General features: G+C 35.3%; 1 protein-coding gene across 24 annotated transcripts in view; it reads left to right on the top strand.

The window, feature by feature from the left end:
- si:ch211-168k14.2 overlaps positions 1–19042 on the top strand; it is a 241568-nt gene that overhangs the window by 178186 nt on the left and 44340 nt on the right. For 6 of the 24 annotated variants that reach the window (XR_011016870.2, XM_073912848.1, XM_021478988.3 and 3 more), the window contains 9 exons: positions 3938–3972; positions 5819–5976; positions 9279–9455; positions 14735–14865; positions 15683–15828; positions 16130–16247; positions 16683–16748; positions 18040–18098; positions 18190–18282. Coding sequence is in view for 13 of the 24 variants with exons in the window: in XM_073912848.1 (XP_073768949.1) it covers positions 9299–9455; positions 14735–14865; positions 15683–15828; positions 16130–16247; positions 16683–16748; positions 18040–18098; positions 18190–18282 (770 nt within the window). In the remaining 11 variants the exon portion in view is untranslated. Of the gene's footprint in view, positions 1–3610; positions 3973–5818; positions 5977–9278; positions 9456–14734; positions 14866–15682; positions 15829–16129; positions 16248–16682; positions 16749–18039; positions 18099–18189; positions 18283–19042 lie in introns of those variants that run through there. The other 18 variants (XR_012385500.1, XR_012385499.1, XR_012385498.1 and 15 more) reach the window with 8 other exon arrangements.

The raw sequence follows: 19042 nt of genomic DNA on the forward strand, positions 1-19042 counted from the left end.
ACCATTTTATGGAATAACGTAGACATTAAGATAAATAACAAATCTTATTTTAAATCTTATCTTATTAAAACTTATGAGAGTTTTATAAATAATTTCCTGTCCGGTATATGGAATTTACGTCAATTATAAAGGCTATACCTAGTGAATTACCATGCCTGAAGGGTATGCATGAAGGTACTTAGTTATGAAACAGGTTCCAAACAATTCTATTCTATTACTAATCTATTCTTAGTAAGGAATGCAATAATAAGTTCATATGCCAAGTGTCCCAGTCACATACCTTAATTACTCCTAGAGGAAAGTTTTTTGGGGTTCTATACTTGTTAACATTCAATGGAGAAAAACATGGTTATTACCATATAAATTCTGTATTCCTAATAAAATAACAGAGGTGCACTTTAAAATTTTGCACAATATTTACCTATGTACTGCACTTTTATCCAAATATTGTTATGTTACTGATATTTGCACATTTTGTAAGAATGAATGTGAAGACATTTGTCACTTGTTTTTTTTTTTTTCATGAGATGTATCATCACTGTTTTGGAATGATTTAAGTTCATATTGCTTTTCCAAGGTTAATATGAGTAGTAATTTTGCACCTTTAGGACATCATTTGTTATTCTGAAAACCAAAAGATTAATTCACTTAGATTAATTGATAATACAAAATGTGTTTCTTTCCTGAGCAAATATGATAAGATCTTTCATGCTACTTGAATATTTATTTCTTTTTTATTGCATTATTTCTTTTAACTTTGATTTTTTTATGTATTTTATTTGGGTTTTGCTCTTTATCTTGTATATCCAATTGGACTATTGTGTAAAAGAACTGTTATACAGATTCTTGAAATTATATTAAAAAAAAATATATATATATATATATATATATATATATATATATATATATATATATATATATATATATATATATATATATAATGTTGTTCAGAACTAGCAAACAAATGAAAATTAGTTAACTGTAGATGAGTATAACACACAAAATGTCGAGCAGTGAGACATTTTGATGTGTATAGTTCATCTAAATCTGTTTTAAACTATATTTACTTTATTTGTACATTTAAATTTGTTATTTTTATGCAAATCTAAAAGGTTTCATGTGATTTTTACTTTTTATACATTCTGAGTAAAACACATCTACTGTAGAAATGTGGATATTACAAGTCCATTACTCCACATAGAGTTTATTATGATGAATAAAGCTAATTTAGCTTAGCTTATAGACTTTTTCAAAGTGTAAACATGACCGTACTTCAAAAACTGCTAAAGGATTGCAATAGGATGTTTTTAAAGTATTCCAACTAGAATTTCTATCATATTTTGGATCTTTTCCTAAAGGATTCCAATATGATTTCTGTATCACAAGTCCATGTTGTATTACTCCAAATTGAGTTTATTATGATAAAAAATGCTAATTTAGCCTAGCTCATATTTTCAGCTAGAGACTTTTAAAAAGTGTAAACAGGAATGTACTAAACAATGCAACAAGCTCAATTAATTTATTGAAACAAAACATGACATGGAGCCAGAGTCAACAACAGAGTCAAGAATAACCAAATGATGCACTATGATCTAAACCAGAGATGGCCAAACTAGGGCCTGCGGGCTAAAGTTGGACTAAGGCAGGGGTGTCAAACTCAATTCCTGGAGGGCCGAAGCCCTGCACAGTTTAGTTCCAACCCTGCTCCAGCACACTTACCTGTAGGTTTCAAACAAGCTTGAAGGGCTCAATTAGTTTGATCAGGTGTGTTTAATTAGGGTTGGAACTAAACTGTGCAGAGCTGCGGCCCTTTTGGAACTGAGTTTGACAACTGTGGTCTAAGGTTACCTTTGAGTTGGCCATCCCGTCTGAAAAGAGAGAAGAATGATGGGGATGGTTTAGAGATTGTCATTTTAAATTTAATATAACCTTTTATTTGTTTGTTTTATTGTTAAGCTACAAAAATAGCTAACTAAAGTTAAACGTTTCAATTTAAATGGTGTCAAGTAGTCAGATTTATGACTTTGGTGATCAAAGGCAAAGGCAGATTCTGCTTGACTAGTGTTTTCAACAATGAACTCCACTGTATTATAAATGTGATTGTTTTATGCTTTTATTGCAATAGTTATTATATTTAAAAAGTTAAACTGCATTAGTTAAAGTAATGTTTTCTATTTATTTTTAAATATTATGAAGTAAATTAGGAAATTACCTATGGCAACTTCAATGTAAAATACTTTGGTATATTTATCTTTGGCCCACAGCTATCAGTGATGGTTTTTGACTCTTCATACGAAAAAGTTTGGGCATCTCTGATCTAAACTAAAGGATTGTAATATGAAACAAGTGCTAAATGGCATATTTTCCATACCCTGAAGGTTCCCTGTACAACAAAAGCATGTAAAGTCAATAAAGTATAATTCAATGAAAGGTAACAAGGTACATGCTTCCACATCATCTATGCCCCACACCAGGAGGCGTCTCTATAAAGTGTAAAACTTTTCCTATAGTATACTGTAGAACGATTAATTGATGGTACTCCATGGCTGTGTCTGAATGCAGCTGACTTTCCTCCTCCTTTTAGATAGTTATTGTGGAGGCATCTGCACATTAAGACCAACAGATTTTGTTTGTTTCTTTGTTTCTTTGTTTGTTTCTTTGTTTGTTTCTTTGTTTGTTTCTTTGTTTGTTTCTTTGTTTGTTTCTTTCTTTCTTTCTTTCTTTCTTTCTTTCTTTCTTTCTTTCTTTCTTTCTTTCTTTCTTTCTTTCTTTCTTTCTTTCTTTCTTTCTCTCTTTCTTTCTTTCTTTCTTTCTTTCTTTCTTTATTTCTTTATTTATTTGCTATGCAGTCTTCTATTTAATTAATCTACATTTTATGTTATGTATTTTTTTTTTCTAAAAAATGCTCTGGGAATAAAAGACTTCCGTATGTCACAATTATGACTTTATAAATAATTAATAAATTAGAAATGAATATAAAATTATTTAACTCTGTGACTTATACGATCAGAACTCAAACCTATAAATATGATGTGGCAAAAGAACACTTACAGGCTTTATTTCAAGAAAATTACTAATGGTCAAAATATTCTGTAACCTGTTGTCAGTTTCTGCAAATAAATGCTTTGACATCCAGACATTGTTTGCTGAGACAGATAATTTCCCACTGTATCAGAAATTAAAACACCAAAGATTTTGGTTTGATTTTATTCATAACACAGACATATAAATGACAATGATCTCTCTTTAACGATCTCTTTTTAAAATGGAATCTAATTGTATTTAATTTATAATAATAATAATAATAATAATAATAATAATTATTATTATTATTATTATTATACCAATGTTGAAAGGTCTGTGTAGTTTGTATTTGCCATTATAAGTAGATAAAACCGACAAAAATGACTTGCAATTTAATGATTTGACTCCTGTAGTGTTTACTTTGAACAAAAACACCCAGAATACACTGACGCTGAAATATAAGACATTTCAGCTACAACGTTGACAACATGTCGTAATGATGACTGTCCAACTTCTCTCCTTGTGAAGCGCTGACACAGCACTAATCGCTCAGTGGCACAAACACCATTGCGGCCAGTCCTGCCCCAGTCCCTTCTCATGAGGGCTGACATCACAGAGATTAGCTGTGGCTCTCTGATTCCTGGTACAAACATTTCAAACACAAACACTCACACCAGTGGCAGTGGCTTTGCGCTATCAATAGAGGCTTTGAGCATGCAGTGAAACTGTTCCCTTGTTCCCCTATGGTGCGATGATACATTGTAAGCGCTGTGAATGGAACTGTAAAGTCATGTTGCTGACATAATTCAAAAGAGAAACTCCTCGACAGAAAGCAGTTATCTGAGTTGCCACAGAGATTAAGACTAGGTTTAGATGCAGGACTAACAACCTGTTGTAATCTTGTGTCTCTTAGGAGAAGTGTTCATCTACAACTGGCTTCAAAATGAGGTAAGAACGCTTTATGTTTTCTTAGTTTGCCATCCTGCTGATTCGAGCTGTAGTCTTTTCCCCTCTTCCAGCACTGTAATTCACTTTAATGAAAGAATGTGCAGTTATAGTGGTGATTGATTTAGTCTGATGCAGAACATTTACACAATAATGTGCTCTATTACGTGTGTAATGAATTGCCTGTGTCCCGTTTGTGCTGTAAGAGAATGGAGACTCACATCCTGTCTAATTAAACCACAAACTAATAACCTTATTTACATTGCAGCTGTCACACACATATGATTATTATCATGAACAACTCGCTTCCTATATGAATGTATGACTCTGGAGCCCCCACTGATTCAATCTAATTCACTAAACTATGTGTTCTCATAACAAGCATAATAAATATATATGACTGTTATACTGAATGACCACAGTGGTATACATAGAATAACTTTATATTTTGAGTTGATATTAACAAAGTAACTTTCTCTGTAAATCTCATACTGATGGACGGACTGAATGAATGCACTCATTAAAATTTATTTCAGCTGTTGTTATTGAGAAATGGATAAATGGACTAAAAATATACTATACACAAAACATGAAAATTCAGAGCAAAAATAAAGTTAGTGAATAATCAAATTATAACAAATATAACTAAAAAGTAATACATGTTGGCTGTTTTCATATTACATTTCATTTTCTTTTTTCTCCTAATACAAAAAAATTAATGTCAAAACAATTTTAAAAATTGCATTGAAAAAGTAGAATAAATAGAAATAAATGTAATTAATTAGAAAAAAATTGTAATAAAATATTAATAAAAAGTTTTTTTTTGCATTTATTTTTCTATTTTGCAATAGAAGCGACAGCCTCATAAGTAGGCCTACATTGAATGTGCAGATTTTTAGCCCATCATTGAGTTTATTTAATTATTTATGTAAATGTGTGTAAATATATATTTATTCATTTTTTTGTTAATTTCAGTAATATTATTAACTATATATTACCATTTATATGATTTATTTACAAACCAGTTTTAAAGTCATATTTTTAGTTGATATATTTAATGTGAATCTTGCTTTGTTTACCAAATAAGGGGATCTAATTGGATTTACATTGTAAACCTTAAATGAGAGTTTAAAATTATTATTCATTTGTTAAAATGTATTTAAAACAAGACACATTTAGTCTAATTGAATTTTTTAATAATTTAATTTTAAAATAAAGTGTTGCATTACATTAACCAGATGATGTACAAAGATTTCTCTTTGTCAAAAAAAAAAAATTATAATACAGATATGAATAAAATGTTAAAGTTTAGTGTGTGTAAGTGCTGCTTTTTTATTCTGGTCAATTAAAAAAAAAACACTGTGAGAAAACTGCATTTACAAAATAGAAAAAATATATAATAAAATATTTATAAAAAAAGTATATTTTTGCATTTACATGTAGCATTTAGGAGCAAAAGCTTCATAAGTAGGTGTACATGGAATCTGCGCATGCAGATTTTTAGCCCACCATTGAGTAAATTTTTTTATTTATATAAATGTGTATACAGTTTTAAAGTAATATTTTTAGATGATATAATTAATGTGAATCTTTCATTCTAATTGGATTTACATTGCGAACCTTAAATAAGAGTTTAAAATTATTATTTATTAGTTAAAATATATTATTTATTGGTTATTATTTTCTGTTCTTAGCTATTAAATACTCCAAATCATTCTGCATAAATCTGCATTTTTATTTTTTTTGCAAAATTCTGTGTGAAAATAGCAAAAAAAAAAAAAAAAAAAATCAGACTCATTAGACTTGTGTCAAGATAAACTGATTGATTTGTCTGTACTGTCTTTTCTAGGTAAAGAAGTAACACTTTTGCCTGCTGCCCATCTTTATCCTGCCAATGTCAAGATCTTGTCGGGAGAGGAAAACGGCAGTGTTCTTGACTCCGCCCCTCTGCTCAGCCATGGCCCCTTGCCGTGGCCATTAGGAAGATTCTTACTGGAGCAATGACAGGTGAAATGAAGCACAAAATATTCTGTGTTTCCTTTTTGCTTTCTCTCTCTTACTTTGACACAAATTGGAATGAAAAAGGCTGTGTAAATATTCATAAGTAAAAATGTGAAGCAGGAATAAAATAAGTACAGTGAAATGATAAAAGATTCTATTATTATCACTGGCTTGTAATACTTTTTAATATGCACACACGCACACTCATAAAAAGAAGACTCTTACACTCCCCAAGGCTTCATTTATTTGATCCCAAAATACAAATAAAGATGTAAAATAGTTTTCATCCCAAAATCACTGCTTTCTATTTAAATATAGTTAATTCAGGTGTTAGCAAAGCTGATTTTTCAGCAGCATACTTCAGACGTAATGTCACATGACCCAGAAATTATTCTAATAATCTGTTCTAAAATTGTATTATTATTTTCAATGCAAACAGTTTGCTGCTATTTATATCATTATTTTGTTTATACTCATTGATTCATTTTTTGTTCGGCTTAGTCCCCTTATAAATCTGGGGTCGCCACTTATCCAACTTATCCAGCATATGTTTTACGCAGCGAATGCCCTTCCAGCTGCAACCCATCACTGGGAAACATCCACACACTCACATCATACGCACACATACAATACGGACAATTGAACTTACCCAATTCACATTTACTGCATATTTTTTGGACTCGTGGGGGAAACCAGAGAACATGCAATCTCCACACAGAAATGCCAACTGACCCAGGCGGGGCTCGAACCAGCAACCTTCTTGCTGTGAGGTGATTGTGCTACCCACTGCACCACCTTACTGCCCATTTCATTTATAAATGAATCCTAGATAAGGATTTTGCATTCAATATTTCCCCTTTAATTTTCACAATGTGGAAAAAAAACAGCCAATGTATGGTTTTTTTAGGCTTATCAATTTCGAAAACAATTTGCATTTTCCCGTCAATTTAATTTTCATTGAAAAAGCCTTCGCACATACAGTACAGTACTGTCTAAATCCTTACAAGAGAGAGATGGACCATATGTCAAAGTTCTCTTTTAAGTACTCTATCAACTCAAAACCCTACCTTCCACTCCACCCATCTAACATTGATCAAAATGTGGAAATGTGGAAGGTTCATAAAAAATAAAATAAAAGGCATATTATACATGGATACCATTTACAATCATAATATGGAACTGGTACATAGACAATGAAACCAAAAGAGCCATTATAAAATAATCATAAGATAATATAAAATAAATAATTAAATAAAGTAAAAAAAGTGAATGAACATACTATAGTCTTATTAAAGTCAGTTCAGTTTATCTGCAAAAATAATATAAATGGTTTCCAAATCTTGTTAAAAATGGACAGTTTGTCACTTAGTCTGAATCTCAGTTCTTCTAAGTGTAACATCTCATCACATTTTTGTTGAATAGAACAGAATTTATATTTGAATCATAATAAAATTTCATTAAAGAGATAATTTCTTTCAAATCGAGTACAGGAAATATTATATTATAAATAATATTTATTTCTTAATGTTATCAACTTAAATAAAATAAACCCTAATTTAACACAGCTGTTTAAGTTATTAAAATGAATTTCTTCCATTGTTTAGTTGCGGAAATGGTTTGTGGCCCGTGACATTGCGTGATATCCAGCCATTTCCTCACTTTCATGCCATTTGACCCTGACCTTTCTTTTCTTTTATCATTACATGTACCGTCAGATTGCAAAAAAATCAATGTCTGTCACCCTTTCTGGGATCACAAGACATTACGTCCCCATGTTCTCTGATGACTCGTCTGTCACTTTGCATTTGGGCCACTGGTCAGGAAAGAGCAGAGGAGCCCCTCATTAGCAGATCCCCCCTCATATAAATACCAAAGTGATGCAACCAGCCAACTGATATTAAATCCATATTTCATGCATTTCGCATATGGGGGCAATTATCAGTGTCCAAAAAAGAATAGAAAAGAATAGAAAAAAAAAGCGATTATGCTTATTTGGCTGACAAAAACAATGAAATGCAGCTAAATGATTTGAGTGGTGTCTGCAATAAGTAGATACAGTAGTTGAAAATATCAGGAAGTAGGAATAGGAACAAATGTGTCCCAACACAAAATCAATTAAGTTAACTTAATTGTTTTTACAAATTTAAGTGGATTGAGCATAAGGCAGTTAAGTTGTCCCCTCAAAAACTTAGTTCATTGTTGATATGTAGTTTGAACAAGTAGCAATTTTTTTTGAGTGTAGTCTAACAAAGTTAATAGGCTTAATAGACTTAACTAAGACTAAAAGTTATAACCAAACTTCAACAGTTGATTGATTACATTAAGAATTGCTGACTTTTTAAAGATTTAAATATGCAAATTAGGCATTATTTATTCATTCATTTATTTTTCTCTAAAGCTTAGTCCCTTTATTTATCAGGGGTCACCACAGCGGATGTCCTTCAAGCCGCAGCCCAACAATGGGAAACACCCATACACTTTAGTATTCACACACATACACTACAGCCAATTTAGCTTGTTCAATTCACAAATCTCATGTCTTTGAACTGTGGGGGAAACTGGAGCACCGGCAGGAAACCCACCTTCAACCTTCAGGAAAGCAACCTTCTTGCTGTGAGGCGATCGTGTAACCCACTGCCCCCTAATGAGGCATTGTTTTATTAAATATTCACTATTTCGTGTATAGTTCTAGCACACAAATCTAAAGTCTGGAAAAAGTCAGATTCAACATTTTTGCTTTCAGGTTTAAAATTTCTTATTTTTTGACATTATAGTGAAAGGATTTTACAAAGGGGATTTTGAGAATCATCAAAATACTGTGACCAGCTACAAAAAGACATACGTTTACACAGCTCTTTGTTCAATAAAAGGTTGTATTTATTTAAGGAAATTATGTATGAAAATCTCTCTTTGTCCAAATCCATTATAATACAGATCTGAATATAATGTTAAAATTTGGTGTGTGTAAGTGCTGCTTTTTTATTCTGGTCAATTCAGAATAAAAAAAAAACTCATTGTGAGAAAGCTGCCTTTAAAACATGTATTGTAATTGAAAACAACTGACACAAATGGATAACGTGCAGCAAATGAAACACTTAAAGCTGTATTTTGGATGTTTTTTATATCACACACACACAAAAAAAGAAAAGACAAAAACAAAAAGGCCATAATCTCGATAAAGACAAAAGTGTGGTAAAATGTACCTGCAGTGTCTTGGCTTTAAAAAAATCATTCTAAAAGCATTATGCAGTTCTTCATACGTTGCTCTTTTGTATGATGAGTTGAAGTAATGTTCATTGTTTTTGTAGATGAAAGCCATTAAGTGAAAATGTCTGCCAGGGGCCGTCAGAGGCCCCCTAAACTGGAGCGGCTGGAGTCTGTCATGAGCAAGTTCTCTGGCAGTTTGGACCAAGATGTGTTACAAGACGACCCTGAGGAGCTGGACTTAAGCGGACAAACTGACCTCTGTAGCGGTGAACTTCTGGGTCAGTACATGTTTCATCAGTGACATCACAAGCAAACTGCTATCATTGTATCTACTTTTGTCAGTAGCAGAGTTGGTCGGATGGTTCTAAAACGGAATTTGAGATGTGGGAGCTAGAATTAGAAGCCGCATCTCTGCACAGCTGATGTTGATACATGGAGTAGGATGTAAATATGAAAGGATGCAATTCAGCAAGCTATTTGTCACACTTTATTTTAAGGTACAATCGTCACTATGAACAAACTATTCAATATGACTTTTAGTTCAATAAACTCCTAATTTGCTGTTTATTAATTGTTATTAAGATAGTCAATAGGTTAAGGTATTGGGTAGAAGATGTATAGATAGAGATGTAGAATAAGATCACACAGAATATGTACTTCATAAGAACTATACAACCAATATCTAAAAAATAGGCAGGTAATAAGCCTCGGGTAATAGTGAAAATTGGTCCATATAATAAAGTGTTACTAAATTATTCTCTTGAATACTTAATTAAACATTGTTAGAGTTTTTTATTAAAAAACATAATGGTACCTTTCTAAATACCCGAGACACCAACCAATTTATATGTTATCCACTGAGAGGTGCCTGCTTATTTTTGTGAGCAGTTTGTGAAGAGCATAACAGGTTGAGCATGTTAACGGCATTAACATTCAGATATGTTTTTGTCAGGCCAGAAAAGTGCAAGGTAATCTGTGCATTATAGCCTTAACTACTAATGATTCTTTTCAATTTTGTGTGCAGGCTTATCTCCTTATCTCTCTTTAATTTCTGATACATTTTATTTGATTAATTAATTCTGATAATTAGGATTATGTTATTGTTTTCAGTTATATGACCAAGATGGCGGCGCGTGCACACGCTGCGGCTTCTCTCTCTCCCGACAAAACGGTGTTTTTGTGTTCTTCGTCTTGTACGTCGCAGTGTTTTTGTGCGTCAACGTCACGTTTATCTGTCCGTAACCGCGCATATAGTCGAACATTTCTGCTAGACATCGGTAGAAACAAACTTTACAAGCTAAACTCCGCGGACACTGAGGAGCTGCAAGATCTCGGCTTGCTCCGAATGCCTACCCATCCTCCGACCCCCACCTCTCCACCTCGCCCACAATGGAGGCGCTTCAAGCGGCGCGAGAGGAAGCAGAAGAGGGGTAAGCGCGGGGGTATCCGAACTAGGCTAGCGGCTAACCCCCACAAACCCGCTATCCCCTCCATCATCCTAGCGAACGTACGCTCGCTAGACAACAAACTGGACTACATCCGTCTACTTCGTTCATCACAGAGGACTGTAAAGGACTGTTGTGTTTTTGTGTTTACGGAAACTTGGCTCAACGACAACGTTCCGGACAGCGCCATTCAGCTCGACCAGCTAACATGCTACAGAGCAGACAGAGCTATCGTCGCGGGAGGTAAGACCCGCGGTGGCGGGCTCTGTGTTTACATCAATGAGTCATGGTGCCGCGATGCCGTTGTAGTCCGCAAACACTGCTCACCACTGGTGGAGTTCATGATTATTAAGTGCCGTCCATTTTATCTACCGAGGGAATACACAGCCATTCTGCTTTTCGCTGTTTACATCCCTCCCAGCTCCAATGCAAACAACAGGAGTGAGGCACTAAATGACCTGTACCTGCACATTAGTGAGCAGCAGACAGGCCACCCCGATGCTTTTCTCATCCTGGCAGGGGACTTTAACCATGCAGACCTTAAGAGTGTGTTTCCAAAAATACAACAACACATAGACTTTCCAACACGGGGCAATAACACACTGGACTTTGTTTACACCACACAGAGAGGAGCTTACAAAGCCCTCCCCCTCCCCCACCTTGGTGCCTCAGACCACTTAACTGTCATGCTAATGCCTGCTTACAGACCGATCGTTAAAGTCACCAAACCGGTTTGCAAGGAGATACAAGTGTGGCCAGAAGGTTCTTCAGAGGCTTTACAAGACTGCTTCAATACCACAGACTGGGATATGTTTAAACAGGCTGCCACTTACAACAACACCACTGACCTCCAGGAGTATGCTGAGACTGTTACAGCCTACATAAACAAATGCACTGAGGATGTAACAGTCACCAAAACCATCACAGTCCGTCCCAATCAGAAGCCATGGCTAACAGGAGAGGTCTTCAACCTCCTGAAGGCTAGGAACACTGCCTTTAGAGCTGGAGATGAGGCGAGCCTAAAGTCAGCTAGAGCCAACCTTTCCCGTGGCATCAGAGAAGCTAAGAGACAGTACTCCAGAGGTATAGCCCATCGCTTTAATGACAGCAGGGACACACGGAGTCTGTGGAGAGGAATACAGTCCATCACAGACTACAAACCCCAACCACAGACATGTGACAGCTCCATCCCCCTGCTGAACGAGCTAAACAAATTCTTCGCTCGTTTTGAGGTACAAAACAGCACCATTGCACAGAAGATGCCACCTCCCCCTGGTGACCAGGTGATGACTCTGTCTCCGGACAGTGTGAGGAGGTCTCTCAGCAGGATTAACGCACGCAAAGCTCCGGGCCCTGACAACATCCCAGGTCGTGTACTGAGAGACTGTGCATCAGAACTCACTAATGTCTTCACAGACATTTTTAACATCTCTCTAACCCAGGCTGTTGTCCCCACCTGTTTTAAAGCCACTACCATCATTCCGGTCCCAAAAAACTCATCTCCCTCCTGCTTTAATGACTACCGTCCAATTGCACTGACTCCTATCATCATGAAGTGCTTTGAACGGCTTGTTATGCAGCACATCAAGTCTGTCCTCCCCCCCTCCCTGGACCCGTTTCAATTTGCTTATCGGCCCAACCGCTCGGCTGATGATGCCATCTCCACTGCACTTCACACAGCACTCACACATCTGGACAAAAAAGACTCCTGCGTCCGTATGCTGTTCATAGACTTCAGTTCAGCATTCAACACTATCATCCCCCAACAGCTCTCTCAAAAACTGCTCCAGCTGGGGCTAAACACCTCTCTGTGTAACTGGCTGCTGGATTTTCTCACTGGAAGACCACAAGCAGTACGGGCCGGCAGTAACACATCGAGCACCATCACTTTAAACACTGGGGCCCCTCAGGGATGTGTTCTGAGCCCTATCCTCTTCACCCTGCTCACTCATGACTGTGCACCATCACACAACTCCAATCTGTTCATCAAGTTTGCGGATGACACAACTGTGGTGGGTCTCATCAACAAAAACGATGAGGAAAACTACAGAAGTGAGGTGAGCCGTCTGGCCGAGTGGTGCAGAGACAACAATCTCTTTTTGAATGTGGAGAAGACGAAAGAGATTGTTGTTGACTTCAGGAAAGAGCACACTCTCCATGCTCCCCTGACCATCAACGGTGCGACTGTGGAGCGTGTGAGCAGCACCAAGTTCCTGGGTGTACACATCACTGAGGATCTCTCCTGGACCAAAAACTCCACTGCACTGGCCAAAAAATCACAGCAGCGTCTCTACTTCCTCCGCAAACTCAAAAGAGCAAGAGCACCAGCCCCAATCATGTACACCTTCTACAGAGGCACTATTGAGAGCATCCTGACCAGCTGCATCACTGTGTGGTTTGGAACCTGCAATGCATCCTGCAGGAAAACACTTCAACGCATAGTGAGAACAGCTGAGAAGATCATTGGTGTCTCTCTCCCCTCCCTTCAGGACATTTACAGCACACGTCTTACCCGTAAAGCCCTCTGCATAACAGCAGATGCCACCCACCCAATGCACAGCTTCTTCAGTCTGCTGCCATCAGGGAGGAGACTGCGCAGTCTCCAGGCCAGGACCAACAGACTGAAAGACAGCTTCATCCATCAGGCTGTCAGGAAGCTGAACTCTCTCCCAGCTCTGCTCCCCGCTCCCTCCCCACGCACCTCCTCCCCTCGCACCTCTGGACTCTGACACACACACACACACACACACACTCATCTGCACTGGTCACTTTATGCAGACACATATACTACCTCCCAATATGTCACTGTCACTTTATCACAATGATCATGTTTACAAGTTCTTTTGCACTATACTGTTTTTTATCTGCACAACTCTGGTTTACTTTGCACTCATTGCTATATGCCCTTAATGTCACTGTATTGTTTACAATTTTTTTATTACATATGTATATTTCTTAGACTACATTTATGTGCAATGTGTATATACTGTAAATTTTCTAAATTTTCTTTTTTTCTTAAACCCTACTATTTTTTATATATATATTTTATATTAATGTTAAGCACCTTGGGTCTGAGAGTAACGCAATTTCGATTCTCTGTATGTCTTGTACATGTGGCTGAATTGACAATAAAGCTGACTTTGACTTTGACTTTGACTATATACAGTATACTGTAGACCATTTCAATGTGATCATGTCATTGGTCCATGAACATTCCCTGCTTGTTATCAAACTATTCCTAACTTTAACAAGAGGCAATTCAATTATAACTTAATCTTAAAACAGCTATCATTACATTATTTATCAATATGTGTTTTTTTTGGATTCACAGAAGCTATAGGAATTAAAAACGTAAAACAGGAAATACGAATGGGCCATTGTTTTTGTTTACACCCCTCAAAATGGTCTATACATTTCAATGTTTATTTACGATTCATTGCTAGATAGTAAATGTATTTTTGTAAATACTGTATTTACACATGTCAGATTTTGGTAACAGTATTGCAAAAATTGCAAACCTCATATAAATAAAAAAAGAAAATCCACCTCATATAATATTTATTTTAACCTCCCGAAGTTGAAGATCAATTTTATTCCTGATGTTTAAAAAAGAGAAAAGATTTTGGACTATCTTTTGTGCTGTATTCAAAGAATGCTAGCTTCCAAAGCCGTGCACATTCATTAATATTTCAAGGAACAAATATGTTAATTTCAGCAGGTAAAAGCACCTACTTACTAAAATCATTATCTGATGCAGAGCAGATTTAGCCTTCAGAAACTCTAAAGCACACAGCGTACTATACACCTCCAGCTGGAGTCTTCAATCGCTGTCCTGCTGACAATCAAATGGAGCCTCTCCATGCCATTACTGCACAACTTCAAAAGATGAAAAGCCAAACAAACTATTTCTAAAGTAGCTGTACTTTTAGATTGCTATGATGTTATCAACCATTTTAAAATACAAGGCCAACATGAGTCCGAATGATTACCACAGCACAGCATCAAGGTGTGTCCATGTTTTCTTATTGATCTCAACCAGCTCATGTAATCATTGCTCGAGATAAAATCAGTACGCTCACTGTAACATTTCAATGTTGTGATTATTTTTCCAGAATCAAGGAACATATCCTTTCAAGCAATATACAATTTTCTTCCGTTCAAGTCCCTGGAAGGTGTCATATTTCTTGAAGAAGTGCCGATTCTGGTGCAAGTGACAGAAGTGGAGCGATTCACATCTTCAAGGGTAATAAAAATATATTTAAAAATGAATATTTTGACTGAAGGAAAAGTTTTTTTAATAAACTATTTTTATACCGTTGAAGTCTTAGGACTCTATTATACACCTGGCACAATAAGGCACAAGACTTGTTTGGTGCAATTTGTTGCTATTCAGACCAGCGCAACATTAATTTTCACGTATTATTGGCACAATGCTATTTTTGAGATAAAAACAACTACAGTACCTCCATGTCTCATCTCTGGGGACATTTTAGGTATATTCATAGCAGTTTGCTATTTACTATTAATTTATAGAAGTAGTTGAAACAAATCTTTGGTTAACAAACTATAAATTAAATATGTAGGCTAATGGATATCTTCATTAGAATGTGTACATCACCATTTTCTTTCCACAAAGTAAAGGAGTAAAGTAAAGAGTAAAAGTAAAGTAAAGAGAAATTAAAGAGGCAGACTGGAGGAGGCTCCTGAATTATTAGACCAACCCCCCCCCCCCCCCCCCCCCCACCCCCCACTTGCTCTATTTTTTTCCCAATCTCTGTTTAACTAGGTTAATTTGACAAGTTAGGGTAATTAGGCAAGTTCTTTTTAGCAAGTTTTATTTTTTATTTTTTGAAAACTGCTTTTATTGTAGCCGACATAAAAAAAGACGTTTTTTCCTGAAGAAAAATTATTATAGGAAATACTGTTAAAAAAAATCCTTGCTCTGTTAATCACTGATTTGTAAACATTTAAAAAAATAATTTTGGTCTGTCAATTGTGATTTCAACTGAATTTGCAATCATATTGAGTAAGTTCTTGTTTGTTGAAATGATCCTCCCAAGGTGCTGAATCCCAACTTGTACACTGTGGAGCTGAGCCATGGAGACTTCAAGTGGAAAATAAAGCGTCGTTTTAAGCACTTTCAGGCACTTCACCAGGAGCTACTAAAATTCCGAGCCCTGTTAAAAATCCCTCTACCAAGCCGAATGTAAGATGCACTGTACTAGTTTCATCTCTATATGCACACATTCATTCACAAATACAAAACTTGTGTTGAAAACACAGTCCGGCCCATTGGTTTTTGGGCCGCTAAATGTTTTCATTTTTCAGTTGGGTGTACTCAATTTGTCCCAGATGTATTCTCGTTAGCGCCCCTGAACCCTGCGAAAAACTGTTTTCTCAGCCTCGCTGCACTGTTAACTCACAGTTAATCAAATCAGAGGTGCTCTTATGAACGCACAACTCAAATCTGGTAAAATATTGACAGTCAGCTTTCCTGTTTTTGACAGTCACTCTGTCAATAGGAGGTCATTCAAAGGCCGCAAGAGGTTTCACGGAGAACGCATCCCAACATTACCAAGAAGACCTGATGCCCTCGTCAGAGAGGAACAGCTCATCAGCAGAAAAGTGACTTTTTTTTTAATTTTAATTTATTGTTTAATTATTTGAACACATATATACAGTATGCATGTATATTAAATGTGCATGTTTACACAATGTACCTCTTGTTTTCAGACATGTTTATATTTATTTTTAGAAAACGCAATGCCACAATTTTAAACTTCAGAGTTAATAACTCAATATTTGGTTGGTTATTGATTTTTACCAGCTATCATTTTTGCTTTATTTGCTCTACATGACAATATTTTATAGAATAATACAAATCATAAAATTTTACTAAAAACTCAAACCTTTCTATTTTAATTAGATTCTTAGAGTATTCTAGTTCTCTGTTTACAATAATAGATTACATTAGATTAAGTTGCCTAAAATTAAAAATGATAAAACATTTGTATATTTTACCTTTCTTTCTCTGATGTTGCAGTTTTTTAATTTCAACAGATGCAGCTGGAAGACTATCTGAGGAATGTCTTGAAAAAGCCTTTATACAGAACACATCCTGCAACAGTAAGTCATATATGAAATATTTTTTCTTGCCAGTTTCAGTGGAGTCAAATGTTAGAGCATTTAGTCTAATCTTAATATTAAACAATAAAATCGCTTAAATTTTGTTGGTCCCTTTAACACATTTTGTAGACTATTAGGTTGAGTTTAGGTTAGGTTAGTTATATCAGTTTGTATTACAGTATGTATTGCCATGTAGTTGTAATGCTAATGTAACTTTTAGTCAACAAAATGTGCAATAGGGACCATCAAAATAGGGTCTTACCAACATAATATTAAATAAATGAACATTTACATATTTCTGTTTTTGATAATATGTTTTTCCATCTCTGAAATGGGTCGTTCCTTCAACATTACCTGAGCAGCGGTGTTACAGTAAATACACATTAAAACCTCACTCATGCATTTATAAAATGAACGAAGCAAGAACAATGTAATTTCACCTACACGTTTGTTTGAATGATACATTGTACTTGATTCAAAGCTTTTAAACTGAATGTACAAAAATAAGTGTGTGCTGAAATATTCACACCCTTACTACATCACTCAGATAAAAGCAGTTTATCTGTACATCAATTGCATGTGAAAATAGCATTCAGTAATGTAACAGAAGGCTCTGACACATTTTCATTCAAAAAAATTCAACAAAGATAACTTTCTATTAAAAAAATTAACATAAAACAAAATCAATTTGCATACTAGCAGCATATACTATTGTACTTTTTGTTAGTGTATAATGCAAGCATAATGATATACAGAATAACAACATTTGACCTAAAAATGGTACTAATCTCATCTGTAGGCGCAGTGCTATTGTCTAGCATGAAAATGAGAATTGTTCAGTTACCACTGTGTCACATGATGTCAGGATGAAGGTTCTGGAAGGAACTCTACCTGCTGTGTCCCCACTCATTAAAACAAGCTCTTTTGTAGAGAAGGCCTCTGAGAGGTGATTCCACACTTAGCTCAGCGCTTCACAGGCTAATTTTCTGACAGTCACATAATTAGCATTCGTTTGCAGGGCTAATTAAAGAGTACCTGTACCCGGAAACATTCGCCCCCACTTCAGTTTTCACCTTACACTTTCCTGACTAATTATTAAGGTAGAACTGGACTGTACAAATGAGATGCCAATTTGTGCTTAATTTTAGTCTCCATAGCTGAAATGTTTCAAAGAAGCATGTTTAAACGGGAAAAGGATGAGCAAATGTGATAGTTACTGGTGTATAGTTCATATGCATGTTTGCCCTAAAGCCGGTTTGGTGTTAATAAGGCTAATTTAATTTAATTTCAGCTTGAATTTCTGGAAGTGAGCCAGATTTCATTCATCCAGGATTTAGGACCTAAAGGAATGTAAGAATGCACATATAGTACAATAACACTTTAGCAATACATCAACAATTTCTTGGCTTGATTTGTAATTGTTGATTTGCATTGACAAAAGTGAAGGTCTAATCTTCAAGAAATCAGGAGGAAACACATTCCCTGTGTGTTACTGGTGCGGATCCAACAGCGTCTGTTACCGCTGGTCCAAAAGGTGAGAGCAGTTCCTGAAAATCCTCTATTTAGGAACTTATGCAGTTGAAGTCAGAATTATTAGTCCCCCTGAATTAGTAGCCCCGCTGTTTATTTTTTCTTCCATTTTCTTTTTAACGGAGAGATGATTTCTTCAACACATTTATAAACATAATAGATTTAATAACTAATTTGTAATAACTGATTTATTTTATCTTTACCATGAGTAAATAATATTTGACTATAGATATTTTTAAGAGACTTCTATACAGCTTAAAGTAACATTTAAAGGCTTAACTAGGTTAATTATGTAACTAGGCAGGTTAGGGTAATTAGGCAAGTTATTGTATAACGATGGTTTGTTCTATAGACTATCAAGAAATGTATAGCTTAAAGGGGTTAATAATTTTGACTTTAAATGTGTTTAAAAAAAATAAAAATGCTTTTATTCTAGCCAAAACAAAACAAAAAATACTTTCACCAGAAGAAAAAATATTATCAGACATACTGTGAAAATTTCCTTACTCTGTTAAACATCATTTGGAAAATATTTGTTAAAGAAAAAAAGCAAAGGGGGCTAATAATTCTGACTTCAACTGTATGTTGAAAACTAAACTTTTATTTTTCAACCATGTTCACACTGTAAGGCCATAACACTATCTTTCTGAGAAAAAACTTCAATCAGAAGTGTGCGATTTCACAAGTGAAGACACCAAGCCCTGAAATCAATATAGCTGAATAACAGATGCTGATGTCAAACTATCTTCATCTGTGTTATTGTT

Source organism: Danio rerio, chromosome 9 (assembly GCF_049306965.1).
Source record: "Danio rerio strain Tuebingen ecotype United States chromosome 9, GRCz12tu, whole genome shotgun sequence".
Taxonomy (NCBI): Eukaryota; Metazoa; Chordata; class Actinopteri; order Cypriniformes; family Danionidae; genus Danio; species Danio rerio.